The sequence below is a fragment of the Schistocerca cancellata genome, chromosome 3 (assembly GCF_023864275.1).
Source record: "Schistocerca cancellata isolate TAMUIC-IGC-003103 chromosome 3, iqSchCanc2.1, whole genome shotgun sequence".
In the NCBI taxonomy this organism is placed as follows: domain Eukaryota; kingdom Metazoa; phylum Arthropoda; class Insecta; order Orthoptera; family Acrididae; genus Schistocerca; species Schistocerca cancellata.
The window spans coordinates 1,426,499-1,440,650 of record NC_064628.1 but is presented as its reverse complement, the minus strand read 5'-3'; the positions used below and the strand labels follow the sequence as shown (position 1 = coordinate 1,440,650).

At 41.6% G+C, this 14,152-nt stretch overlaps 1 protein-coding gene across 1 annotated transcript in view; it reads right to left on the bottom strand.

Moving 5' to 3' along the window:
* LOC126176754 (solute carrier family 22 member 7-like) overlaps window positions 1-14,152 on the bottom strand; it is a 557,899-nt gene that overhangs the window by 33,278 nt on the left and 510,469 nt on the right. The window contains exons 8-9 of the mRNA XM_049923922.1: window positions 11,846-12,060; window positions 7,889-8,076 (exon numbers count right to left, since the gene is read on the bottom strand). Coding sequence (XP_049779879.1) covers window positions 7,889-8,076; window positions 11,846-12,060 — 403 coding nt within the window. The remainder of the gene's footprint in view (window positions 1-7,888; window positions 8,077-11,845; window positions 12,061-14,152) is intronic.

The window sequence follows — 14,152 nt, the reverse complement described above, 5'->3', positions numbered from 1 at the left end:
TTTTTGAGACGTCTGTATTCCTTTTTGCCTGCTTCATTTACTGCATTTTGGTATTTTCTCCTTTCATCAATTAAATTCAATATTTCTTCTGTTACCCAAGGATTTCTATTAGCCCTCGTCTTTTTACCTACTTGATCCTCTGCTGCCTTCACTACTTCATCCCTCAGAGCTACCCATTCTTCTTCTACTGTATTTCTTTCCCCCATTCCTGTCAATTGTTCCCTTATGCTCTCCCTGAAACTCTCTACAACCTCTGGTTCTTTCAGTTTATCCAGGTCCCATCTCCTTAAATTCCCACCTTTTTGCAGTTTCTTCAGTTTCAATCTGCAGTTCATAACCAATAGTCAGAATCCACATCTGCCCCAGGAAATGTCTTACAATTTAAAACCTGGTTCCTAAATCTCTGTCTTACCATTATATAATCTATCTGATACCTACTAGTATCTCCAGGATCCTTCCAGGTATACAACCTTCTTTTATGATTCTTGAACCAAGTGTTGGCTATGATTAAGTTATGCTCTGTGCAAAATTCTACAAGGCGGCTTCCTCGTGCATTATCCTACTGAAATGTAGGATTTCGCTGGGATAGAATGAAGGGTACAGCCACGGGTCGTAACACATCTGAAATTTAACGTCCACTGTTGAAAGTGCCGTCAATGCGAACAAGAGGTGACGAGACGTGTAACCAATGGCACCCCATACCATCACGCCGGGTGATACGCCAGTATGGCGGTGACGAATACACGCTTCCAATGTCCGTTCACCGCTATGTCTCCAAACACGGATGCGACCATCATGATGCTGTAAACACAACCTAGATTCATCCGAAAAAATGACGTTTCGCCATTCGTGCCGTTCGTCGCTGAGTACACCATCGCAGGAGCTCCTGTCTGTGATGCAGCGTCAAGGGTAACCGCAGCCATGGTCTCCGAGCTGATAGTCGTCCATGCTGTTGCAAACGTCGTCTAACTGTTCGTGCAGATGGTTGTTGTCTTGGAAACGTCCCCATCTGTTGACTCAGGGATCGAGACGTGGCTGCACGATCCGTTACAGCCATGCGGATAAGATACCTGTCATCTCGACTGCTAGTGATACGAGGCTTTCGGGATCCAGCACGGCGTACCGATTTGCCCTCCTGAACCCACCGATTCCATACTGTGCTAACAGTCATTGGATCTCGACCAACGCGAGCAGCAATGTCGCGATACGATAAACCGCACTCGCTGTACACTACAATCCGACCTTTATCAAAGTCGGAAACGTGATGGTACGCATTTCTCCTCCTGACACGAGGCATCACAACAACGTTTAATCAGGCAACGCCGATCAACTGCTGTTTGTGTATGAGAAATCGGTTGGAAACTTTCCTCATGTCAGCACGTTGTAGGTGTCACCACCGGCACCAACCTCGTGTGAATGCTCTGAAAAGCTAATCATTTGCATATCACAGCATCTTCTTCCTGTCGGCTAAATTTCGCGTCCTTCTCACGTCATCGTCGTGGTGTAACAATTTTAATGGCCAGTAGTGTATATTGTTGAGGCTGTCGCTAACGTTCTCGTGTTTACCCTAAGATTCCGTGGTGAAACGTGCCATTCTTCGTTTGAACTTTCCTACTTCATCTGTTAATCCAGCCTGGTAAGGTTCCTAGACTGATGGATGATACTCGAGCACCGCTCTCACGAGTCTTTTATACGCCACTTCTTTCGTGGATGAATTACATTTTCTTAATATCCTTCCAATGAATCTCAGCCTCACATTGGGTTTTCCTATAGTTAATTTTATGCGGACATTGCACTTGATGCCGTTCTGGATGGTTACTTCTACAATCTTACTGTCACTGTTTCGAGTTGTTTGTTGCCAATACTGCAATCGTACAGTCCAGTACGTTGTATTTATTTGCACTACCGCTCAAAAGTTTTCAGTCAACTGTCACAACTACAGATTTGTGCTTAAAAGAGGAAATTTGTTTCGAATATTCTTCATACATCCATTTGAAAATAGAACAAGTGTAAACATGTAAAAACTAAGTGCGTCTGTTGTGTATCTGACTGGCTGTTCGCATAGAGGGGCGTTCATGGGTATCCACAACAACAGTGACGTGCCACTAGCTAAGACGTTTCTATTCGAAGCGGCCTCATTTCTTCAGCTCTCTGTGAAGCAATCACTTTCCATTAGTTTACAGTACACTGTGTTCATCTAGCAGTGTGTTTGTATGCACTGATAAGGTTCATACCCTATTAGGTCAAACTGGGAGGGAAGCAGGCGAATGGCATCGCAAAATGTGCTGTAATTGTAGCTCTGCATCTGGAGGCAGTTCTAACGAGATAATAACTACAAAGTTTGGCGTAGCCCGATTTACAGTGGTGTGTACTCTGTAGTGGTTCAAGCAAACTGCAGCCAGTGCAATTGTTTCGCGATCGGGAAGACCCCGAGTAACATCGTACAGGGAAGATCGGCTCATATGTGTACAGAGTAAACGTCAATGGACTCTTACTGAACCTAAAACTTGTGAGGGAGTAAAGTATGTATGCGAGCAGTTCCAACCCCTCTCTTAACAGTGTAACGCCGTCTTCGTGAACAAGGTTCAAAGGGATGCATAGCGGCCAAACGACCTTTATTAAGGAAACAAAACAAGGCACAGTTATTGCAATGAGCACGGCAACATAATGATTGGAGCGTGCAGCAATGGTCCAAGGTGTTACTCACGGACGAATCTAAGAGAGAATTACTTTACAGCCGTCGTCGAACGACTGTTCTCCGACTTCGTGGAGAACTAGTGATGAGCAGTGTGTGACACCAAAGGTGAGTCATGATGGAGTGTTGGTCATGGTGTGGGCGTGTTTTGTAGGTGATTAGGTCGGTGATCTAGTGAGAATTAAGGAAACATTAACGAAGGAAGGATAGCACATGATTCTGGTCAACAATGCAGTTCTAACTGGCAAGGGAGTTACTGGTCGCGGGTTTGTTCTGTAACATGACAATGATCCCAAACATGCTTCAAAATTGTGCAGAGGGTATGTCAATAGAAAAGGGATATTTGGGAAATATGACTTGGCCAAGTCAGTCGCCTGACTTAAATCCCACTGAAGTCTTACGGAATGAACTTCGTGGAGCGGTCAGAAACTAAGGTCATTTAATTTTGAAGATGTGTACAATTATTTACAGGAATTTAGTGCAGGAATATATAATGGTAAGACAGATATTTAGGAACCATGTTTTAAATTGTAAGACATTTCCAGGGGCAGATGCGGACTCTGACCACAATCTATTGGTTATGACCTGTAAATTAAAACTGAAGAAACTGCAAAAAGGTGGGAATTTAAGGAGATGGGACCTGGATAAACTGAAAGAACCAGAGGTTGTACAGAGTTTCAGGGAGAGCATAAGGGAACAATTGACAGGAATGGGGGAAAGAAATACAGTAGAAGAAGAATGGGTAGCTTTGAGGGATGAAATAGTGAAGGCAGCAGAGGATCAAGTAGGTAAAAAGACGAGGGCTAGTAGAAATCCTTGGGTAACAGAAGAAATATTGAATTTAATTGATGAAAGGAGAAAATATAAAAATGCAGTAAATGAAGCAGGCAAAAAGGAATACAAACGTCTCAAAAATGAGATCGACAGGAAGTGCAAAATGGCTAAGCAGGGATGGCTAGAGGACAAATGTAAGGATGTAGAGGCTTATCTCACTAGGGGTACGATAGATACTGCCTACAGGAAAATTAAAGAGACCTTTGGAGATAAGAGAACCACTTGTATGAACATCAAGAGCTCTGATGGAAACCCAGTTCTAAGCAAAGAAGGGAAAGCAGAAAGATGGAAGGAGTATATAGAGGGTCTATACAAGGGCGATGTACTTGAGGACAATATTATGGAAATGGAAGAGGATGTAGATGAAGATGAAATGGGAGATACGATACTGCGTGAAGAGTTTGACAGAACACTTAAAGACCTGAGTCGAAACAAGGCCCCCGGAGTAGACAACATTCCATTGGAACTACTGACGGCCTTGGGAGAGCCAGTCCTGACAAAACTCTACCATCTGGTGAGCAAGATGTATGAAACAGGCGAAATACCCTCAGACTTCAAGAAGAATATAATAATTCCAATCCCAAAGAAAGCAGGTGTTGACAGATGTGAGAATTACCGAACAATCAGTTTAATAAGCCACAGCTGCAAAATACTAACACCAGTTCTTTACAGACGAATGGAAAAACTGATAGAAGCCGACCTCGGGGAAGATCAGTTTGGATTCCGTAGAAATACTGGAACACGTGGGGCAATGCTGACCTTACGACTTATCTTAGAAGAAAGATTAAGGAAAGGCAAACCCGTTTCTAGCATTTGTAGACTTAGAGAAAGCTTTTGACGATGTTGACTGGAATACTCTCTTTCAAATTCTGAAGGTGGCAGGGGTAAAATACAGGGAGCGAAAGGCTATTTACAATTTGTACAGAAACCAGATGGCAGTTATAAGAGTCGAGGGACATGAAAGGGAAGCAGTGGTTGGGAAGGGAGTGAGACAGGGCTGTAGCCTATCCCCGATGTTATTCAATCTGTATATTGAGCAGCAGTAAAGGAAACAAAAGAAAAATTCGGAGTAGGTATTAAAATCCATGGAGAAGAAATAAAAACTTTGAGGTTCGCCGATGACATTGTAATTCTGTCAGAGACAGCGAAGGACTTGGAAGAGCAGTTGAACGGAATGGATGGTGTCTTGAAGGGAGGATATAAGATGAACATCAACAAAGGCAAAACGAGGATAGTGGAATGTAGTCGAATTATGTCGGGTGATGTTGAGGGTATTAGATTAGGAAATGAGACACTTAAAGTAGTAAAGGAGTTTTGCTATTTGGGAAGCAAAATAACTGATGATGGTCGAAGTAGAGAGGATATAAAATGTAGACTGGCAATGGCAAGGAAAGCGTTTCTGAAGAAGAGAAATTTGTTAACATCGCGTATAGATTTAAGTGTGAGGAAGTCATTTCTGAAAGTGTTTGTATGGAGTGTAGCCATGTATGGAAGTGAAACATGGACGGTAAATAGTTTGGACAAGAAGAGAATAGAAGCTTTCGAAATGTGGTGCTACAGAAGAATGCTGAAGATTAGATGGGTAGATCACATAACTAATGAGGAGGTACTGAATAGGATTGGGGAGAAGAGGAGTTTGTGGCACAACTTGACCAGAGGAAGGGATCGGTTGGTAGGACATGTTCTGAGGCATCAAGGGATCACCAATTTAGTACTGGAGGGCAGCGTGGAGGGTAAAAATCGTAGGGGGAGACCAAGAGATGAATACACTAAGCAGATTCAGAAGGATGTAGGTTGCAGTAGGTACTGGGAGATGAAGAAGCTTGCACAGGATAGAATAGCATGGAGAGCTGCATCAAAACAGTCTCACGACTGAAGACCACAACAACAACAGTGCAGAAATATCTTCAAAAACAGTACAAAATCTTATCTCCAGAATGCCAAGAGTTTGTGCAGCTGTTCTGAGAGAAAGGATAGACACTGTGAAAAGGCTAAAAATCTAAACCATGTTGTATTGTTTTTAACGACAGAACGAGAATATATGTTTTTAGTTGGAACAGAAGTATGGGACTGTGAGTTCGCCTTGAAGCAAACAAACTTTTGTTATTTACTTATTAACTCCCAAACTATTTTTAGCGACAATATCGCCACCATCAGTGGGTTCTTTGATTCTATAACATGCAAAAATAGTATACTTATAAACCTTGTGAAACATTACTACATGTGTTCTGTTTGGTTCTATATACTGTTTCAGTGAATAATATTTACTTTGTGCGATATGTTTATATATTGGAATAAAGTATATAGTTTTTATTATGGGCGGTCGAAAACTTTTTACCGATAGTTTAGTTTCAGAATAAATTCCAGTCCATGCACCAATAGTCTATGGTATGCGGGTTCTGGGTTCCAGTTTTGCTATAGACAACAGCACCATCTGCAGACAGATTCAAAGAGGTTCCTATGTTGTCCTCTAAAACATTTCTACACATTTTAAGTAGTAATGGCTCTATAACACTAGGTACTCCAGAAATTACTTTTCCATTTAGGTCTATTTTGTCCTCTTAAGAACCATTTGCTGAGTACTACGTGCAAGTCTTGAATCAGGTTCACGAGAAGACATTGCGGAAATGTACAGAGTGCCTTGTACAGGTCAGTGAAATGGCGTCACCCTAGACACTCTGGATTTCACGACGGAACAGAGTGAGCTGTGTCTCGCAAGATGTCCGCTTACGGAGTACTCGTTCATTTTTAAACAGGAGATTTTTCTGCTCCATAAACGTCCAAATTCGCAAGAGTGAAACATGCTGCAACAGACTGACCTCAACAATATAGGCCTACAAATTTCTCGTGATCGTTTTTTTCAGAGTGGAGGGAGGGTAATTTTATTTGAAGTTTGGTTATAAGCTAGCTTTTGATCGGTTACGAGAGATATTCTTGAAAGATAATATTCCAGACGGAATGAACATGCCCCAACGGTAATTTCACACATCGTTAAGAATGCTGTGAACCATTCCAGTTCTTGTACTCGTGTACAATTTTTTAAACTTGTCTCTCTTACACAGCAAATGTTCCAGATATGATTCGCTTCGAGTGGGTAGTTACTCACCTTACGACAGATCGACATTTCATGAATCATACTTACAGTATGAGGTTAGGGGTGTTCTGAGACATCAATCACAGGAAAAACATTATCAGCCTCTACTTTTGCACGACATGCTGGGTATCACAATGTGCCAGACAGAACCGATGGACGAGCTTTCAAACTGAGTAACATTCAGTGTAAGAGAACTAAAGGCAGAACTAAGTTTCAACTTCTGCGGCATTTTAGCTGTTGTAACCTCTGGCAACTGAAGTGACATTCCACGTTCGAGGTCATTGAGTTCTTCTGACAGTACAGTTCTGCTGTTCTTGCTTCTCTACTGACAACACAATACTCCCCACCTCGTTTAACACTGGATCGTCTGTCTCTCTTGATATCTAGTGGTCAATTTCGCATTACAGACGGGTGTCGCGATAGTTCAGGTAGTGTCCGTCGGAGGAACTAACATTGTACTTGGTGCTTCTTCGATCGTTGTTGTTGTGGTCTTCAGTCCTGAGACTGGTTTGATGCAGCTCTCCATGCTACTCTATCCTGTGCAAGCTGCTTCATCTCCCAGTACCTACTGCAACCTACATCCTTCTGAATCTGCTTGTGTATTCATCTCTTGGTCTCCCCCTACGATTTTTACCCTCCACGCTGCCCTCCAATACTAAACTGGTGATCCCTTGATGCCTCAGAACATGTCCTACCAACCGATCCCTTCTTCTGGTCAAGTTGTGCCACAAACTTCTCTTCTCCCCAATCCTATTCAATACTTCCTCATTAGTTATGTGATCTACCCATCTAATCTTCAGCATTCTTCTGTAGCACCACATTTCGAAAGCTTCTATTCTCTTCTTGTCCAAACTATTTACCATCCATGTTTCACTTCCATACAAGGCTACACTCCATACAAATACTTTCAGAAATGACTTCCTGACACTTAAATCTATACTCGATGTTAACAAATTTCTCTTCTTCAGAAACGCTTTCCTTGCCATTGCCAGTCTACATTTTATATCCTCTCTACTTCGACCATCATCAGTTATTTTGCTCCCCAAATAGCAAAACTCCTTTACTGCTTTAAGTGTCTCATTTCCTAATCTAATACCCTCAACATCACGCGATCGTGTGCTCTCAAAATTCTAACAGTACATCTCTATATGATCCAAAATACCTCCCTTGCAGCATCTGCGACTGAACTTGGATGAGCAAGTTTGTAATAGATCAATAGTGCTTCTTTCCAGCTACTGATGTGTTACACCTAACATTTCACGTACCATCAACGCCAAATAGGGCAGAGCAGACATGGCAACCCCGGCGACAGCCCATTCGACACTGGTTGCGATCTGGCGCAGACACGTGGGGTGCACCTCGATGCTCTGCAGGTTGGTCATGCTCATGTTGGCAGTGGTGCTGAACTGCATCAGCAAGGTCCCCATCACGACGGGTGCGCCCTCGACGTGTGCTGTGCAGAAAGAGAATTTTTGTGCATTCAGTTCTGAGAAAGAGACTCTAAGAGGTCCGTGAATAAGGAATTTATTGCTAGCGCACTCGAGCAGATGTTAACTTCGATTGAATGTCCACGCGCTGCCTGCGATATGTAAGCTACAATAGAATCGCAGACCAGAGAGTAGTGTCGACAACAGTATGAGTAGTAGCTCGCAGTCGTGAAGAGCGATGGCGCTGCCTGAGCGATGTAAAACCAGGTATTACTATTCATAGCCGCGCGCATATGTGATTTGTAACAACTGATTTTGCACTATTGTCATATCAAGTACCACGTAAATGTTTTTAAAAAAAATCTTTTAATAATAATCTTCCTTATAAAAATAACTTTTGACCATCATTAATCTGAATTTAAAGATTTTACTAATTCTCTTGTCCATGGTCATCCCGACTATCGTAAATAAAAATCAGTTGTTTCTTTTTACACATGACAAATCTAGCGGCCAGCATTGCACTGGGCTGTGCCAGAAAAATTTCTTATAGGAGCAGATATATACGCGTTATTCGGCGACTTCATTGAGGTAAGAATTTTCAATTTATTCAGTGTGATCTTCCAGGGCCATAACGCAGCACTGCTGATGTCCAAAATTTACCAATTTAAATTCACAGTCAGTTAATTATTGAAAGGTTACATGTGAGCCACAATTTTTTTTTTTTTAGAAGATAGTCACATTTTATTATTCCGAGGTTACAGAAGTAAACTGTTGGGAGGTTACGAGAACGATAGACCATAGATGGCTGTGAGAAGACGTCAGCCAACACCATGCTGAAAAATATACTCAAGCTGTAATTCATGACATATGCAAATCTTCTTGACCCTTTATTTTACTTTTTTGCAGTTTGTGATGTATGTTCATAATTTAATGAAAAGAATTGAAATGTGATCATTACAGATTTGTTAAACAAATTTCCAATTTAAGATTCCACAGTTTGTCAAATGGTTGCATTCCTTTGTTGTTTTAATAGATCCCATCTTAAGTGAATTTGTTTGAAATTCCCCAAATAGTATTTTTACATTTACATTATATTGTGTCTCTGTTATTGGCAGTCATAGTGTCATACTTTGAAGGAGACTGTTTCCTATTAAACTTAAAATTAAAGCAGATGTACCATTTCACTTCTTCTCCATTTTTACTTCAACCATTTTCACTTTTGCTAAGTGAAACTGTGGTGTCACCGCCAGACACCACACTTGCTAGGTGGTAGCCTTAAAAATCGGCCGCGGTCCGCTAGTATACGACGGACCCGCGTGTCGCCACTATCAGTGATAGCAGACCGAGCGCCGCCACACGGCAGGTGTAGAGAGACTTACTAGCACTCGCCCCAGTTGTACAGCCGTCGTTGCTAGCCATGGTTCACCGAGAATTACGCTCTCAATTGCCGAGACGATAGTTAGCATAGCCTTCAGCTCAGTCAATTGCTACGACCTAGCAAGGCGCCATTAACAGTATATTGCATGTATCTAAAGAGTCTAACTTGTATCGCCAAGAGCGATGTACACCAATGATGGATTAAAGTTAAGTATTCCAGCAGCTACGTACTTTTTTTTATAGCATTCATTACGTATCCTGTTTCAGACCTCACGCCAGCCTGCGTGAGTTTAAGCGCGTGCCTTTCGGTTACCCATCACTGTGGACTGGCTGTCTTGTCAGTCCACTACAGAAACTAAGTTATTTAATGCTTCCAAGAGCTCCAAATTCTGAGCTAAAAAGACATAATTACCTTAAAACAAAATAATATTGTGTTCATTGAACTAGGCAATTAATTTATAAGTATAAAATGTATAAATTTGTTATATTTGTATTTCAACATATCATAAAGTTCAAAACTTGTAATAACATTGACTGGAAGGTACTATCTTTAAATGTATTTCTGACAAGTGTTAATACAATGTGAAGAAATAAACCTATGATCGAATGATGTAGGAATAACATATATTCTGCATAGATTCTAAAGCATTTTCAATATTAAAAATAGGTACAAAGGAACGAATTGTAAAATTTAGTTCTTGTAATTTTATTGTGTGGTTCTCCCACATTTGATCGCAATTTTTTGTTTCAGCACACACAGCGAGAATGAGCCTCTATAAATGTAATGGCTTAGCATTATGTAATACACAATGGATATTTTGCATCTTTTAAACATAAATTATCTTTATACTTCTATTAATTAAAGTGTATTCTAAAATAAAATAGGTTCCAATGTTGAGAAGTTAGCTGAGAAAATTTATTACTTTCGAGTACGTATCTCAATGATTGTCATAGCAAGTTGGATGTGGTAGTCGTTATTTTCAAGCAGATGCATATTACGTGAAAGTTTAATGCTATATGTGAGCATTTATCCTTGGTTATAAACAAACCAGTGCTTAACTCGTAAAGTAGAATAACTGTTGATCATCTCATGAAATAGAATTTCTTACTGCTTCTTAAACAACCATTTTATGTATGGTTATAATAAGCATCCTCAGCAGCTTACAATAGAAGTAACTTAAAATTATTCGTTTTTGTACATTTTCTCAGCAAGGATTTTTGGGTTGAACCCATGGTTCTGGGATTCACTTTAATTATAAGCTGAGGATGGTCTCCACTTTTAATACTGGTTAGATTTTGCAGCTACATATTGTGCTCACGTCAAACAGTTACTTTCACAAATGCCATGTTCCCCTGATAATGGACAAGAAAATTATAGGGCTGATTATGGTAAATGATGGTGTTAATTCAAATAAATCGTATTAATGAGTTTTATTACAAAAAGATTTCGTTTCATGTACAAGAATATCTGTGTGCAAAACAGCAGGCAACAAGCAGAAATTGTAAAGCACTAAGACTAACATCTAGCACCACAAAATGGCCTTTTTCGATAACTGATATGTTTTTACTTTTATTTTATGGCCTTATGGTTGTTCTCAACAAAGTGGCTGAATATTGACATAGCGATTACTTGCACTTGCAATTTAGATCACTGTTGATCATATTGTCGGCATTTCTGCCGTTCTATTCGTGCTGATTAAATTTATGGATTAGCTGTAGAACTGCACACTGCATTTATCAGCATATTTGAGTATTTATTGTGTCCATTTAAGGCAGTATATCGTTTTCTCACTTGTTGTATTGTATCCTGCCCCCTCCATCCCCTAAAGATCTGCTATCCCATTCATGATCAACCCAATTACTCACAATGAATTATTCCTCTAAATAGGAAACTAAGTGCATTACTGTTTGCTGAGAGCAGAATAGTTTTCCCCACTACGCCATTATCTCAAGCAGGATGAAAGACAGGAGAAACCTTCCACCTCACCAAATTTGTGCAGGGGTTGGCATACTAAACCTTCGATTGTGTAACAGCGTACATTAATCATCACCACACGTTACTGTACTTGGCCATTTATAATTGAACTTTGTCAGCGTCTGACATGTCGCATTAGTTGTTGTCACAGTCTAAGAGCAACAAAAAAGCGAACATTGTCTAAAAACAGAGGAATCTGTTCATTTCTCTCTCAGTTTTACCAACCTCCAATCTGTCAGTATCACTCCATTACAGTTTCTACACAAGACGGTTGTATGTTGGCTTTTCTCCACCTCTACTCACCTCATCGTTAACCCAGCTGGTTACCACGGCGGTCCTGTCTGAATGTTAGACCACTGACTAACTGTAATCTCTTACGATTTTCATCCAATTTTTAGATAAGATAGAGGCTAAATCAGCAGAGACACATGGACACGGCTCACCAGTGAACAGGCAGAAGATGAGAACACAGGCCAGTGCGGCCAAGAGTGCACTGGCTGCACTGGGCCAGCGGCGACCGAACCTCGCTCCAAAGTAGTTCACCACGTAGAAGGCAGCGAAAATGGCCGCCCCTTGAGCCACTATCCCCAGGAAAGGGTTCGCGCTCAGTTGGCTCACCGCTATAACTGGTGAGAACATAGTCAGCAGGTACACCGACCTGGTAACAACCAGAAATGCGCACATTATATCCACTAACAAGTATCAACATGCACAGACTCCTTTAAATGGACTTATGACACATTCTTTAATGTAACGTCTGGTTAAAAATTGTCATTAAGCTATATTTGTATAAAAATTGAACTTAAATATGCGATTTTACCATCATCATACAAAGAAAATTGGGAAGCTTGTACACTGAGTTTAGATGCAGGTCCAGGTATAGTATGACAGACAGATAGCCAGAATGAGATTTTCACTCTGCAGCGGAATGTGCGCTGATATGAAACTTCCTGGCAGATTAAAACTGTGTGCCGGACCGAGACTCGAACTCGGGACCTTTGCCTTTGCGGGCAAGTGCTCTACCACCTGGGCTACCCAAGCACGACCTACGCTCCGTCCTCACAGCTTTACTTCTGCCAGTTCCTCGTCTCCTACCTTCCACACTTTACAGAAGCTCTCCTGCTCAGTTGGTAGTGCACTTACCTGTGAAAGGCAAAGGTACACAGTTTTAATCTGCCAGGTAGTTTCAGACAGATGGCCAGTCTGAAACTTTATTCTGGACAAGCCCTCGTAATCTGATGTTCTTAGTAGCTACAGTAATGTGGATTGTCAGTTCTATTAATTTAAAGCTGCTCCATTTCCTTCTATTTATATATACATTACTTAAGTTTGTGACCGAATTCAGTCTTTGCATCCAGACTATTTTCAAGTGGATCTGAAAGTCGTGCTGCTGTAAAACAGCTTCAAGCATTCAGCATGAAGTGTTCTCCGAACATAGAGAAGCTAATACTCATCGCTTCTGGCAGTGTGACGTCGGAAGATGGAATCTCTACCTTGACACCGCCCCACTGGAAGAAATTGCATACTGCACGACTGTGATTAGGTTGTCCGTGGTCAGAAATAGTTCTGTGTAGCTGATAACTGATCGGTTCATCAGCCTTGCAGGTGATAACGTGGTGGGAACCTATCGTGTCTCAAATGAGCCCCTTCTTTTTCTTCTTCAGAGCAAGTTATATCATCTAGTAGTCCTCCAGTATGACTAAATACACATATCTCATTACAGTTTCCCTGACGACAAAAGAGATGGGACATGCACGCTGTTGTATCCCAGATGGACTCGGACAGGAATTAATAACGTCGGATTGAGTGAAAGCCCATCATGGTGGTTAATGTAATATGTCGTGCATACCGAGCCGGCAGTAGAGGGACAGGTGCCCAGATGCTAAGTCCTATCCATGTACTGGCTGCTTTAGCTAAAAGTCCCTGTTTACCACTGCTAGGCTATGTTGATGCCATTTTTTGATTCCATTTTCATTTACTGGTCATTGCTCACAGACCGCTTTTTGGTCATTTCTGTTACCATCAGTAATTTCTTTCTAGTTGTCCTAGTACCATTGACCATTTAGTGTAGTTGATTTTATTAAACAAATTATTGGGCTGACATCTTGGATATTCGAGAATTCAGCCGAATATTCGCGTCGTTCTCGCACGATATTTCAACAGAGTGCCTCGCTGTCTTCTTCAGGTGCTACCTGAGACTGGTCTTTGGGTCGATCGAGTCCAGTATTTATGCCTGGAAGGAGGTGCGCGTTCCGTCTTCGGTCCGCGCCGAGTCGAGTGTTCCCTCTGTGGTCCGCGCCCGCCAGACTCGGCTTCAATGCACCCCTCCAGTCGCCGGTGTTCCGACCGCCGTCCGCGCCCGGCCTGGCCGTCTTCTGAAGTCGAGTTCATGATCTGGAGTGTGTCAAATCTGGTCTCTAATGTCCGACACCTTGTCTCTCGGCTGTTCTCTCGGTCTCCGCTTCTATTTCTTGTAGAATCCCAGAGTGTCGTGCGTTGAGTTTTCACTAGCTCAATTGCTGGATTCCAGGCAGTGCTGGTTTGGTATCCCGAGTCACAGTTGATTTGATCATCTGTGACCTTAATCTCAATGGCTTCTTTAATGACACTGTCCCCAAGCCTTGAGGTCTGTGTCACAATCTTGGTGTCATTGCAATCCACTGAGTGACCAAGTTCCAGACAATGCTCTGCTATGGTTGACTTAGTTGTCTGTCTGAGTCTGGTGTGTCTTTGGTGTTCTTTACACCTGA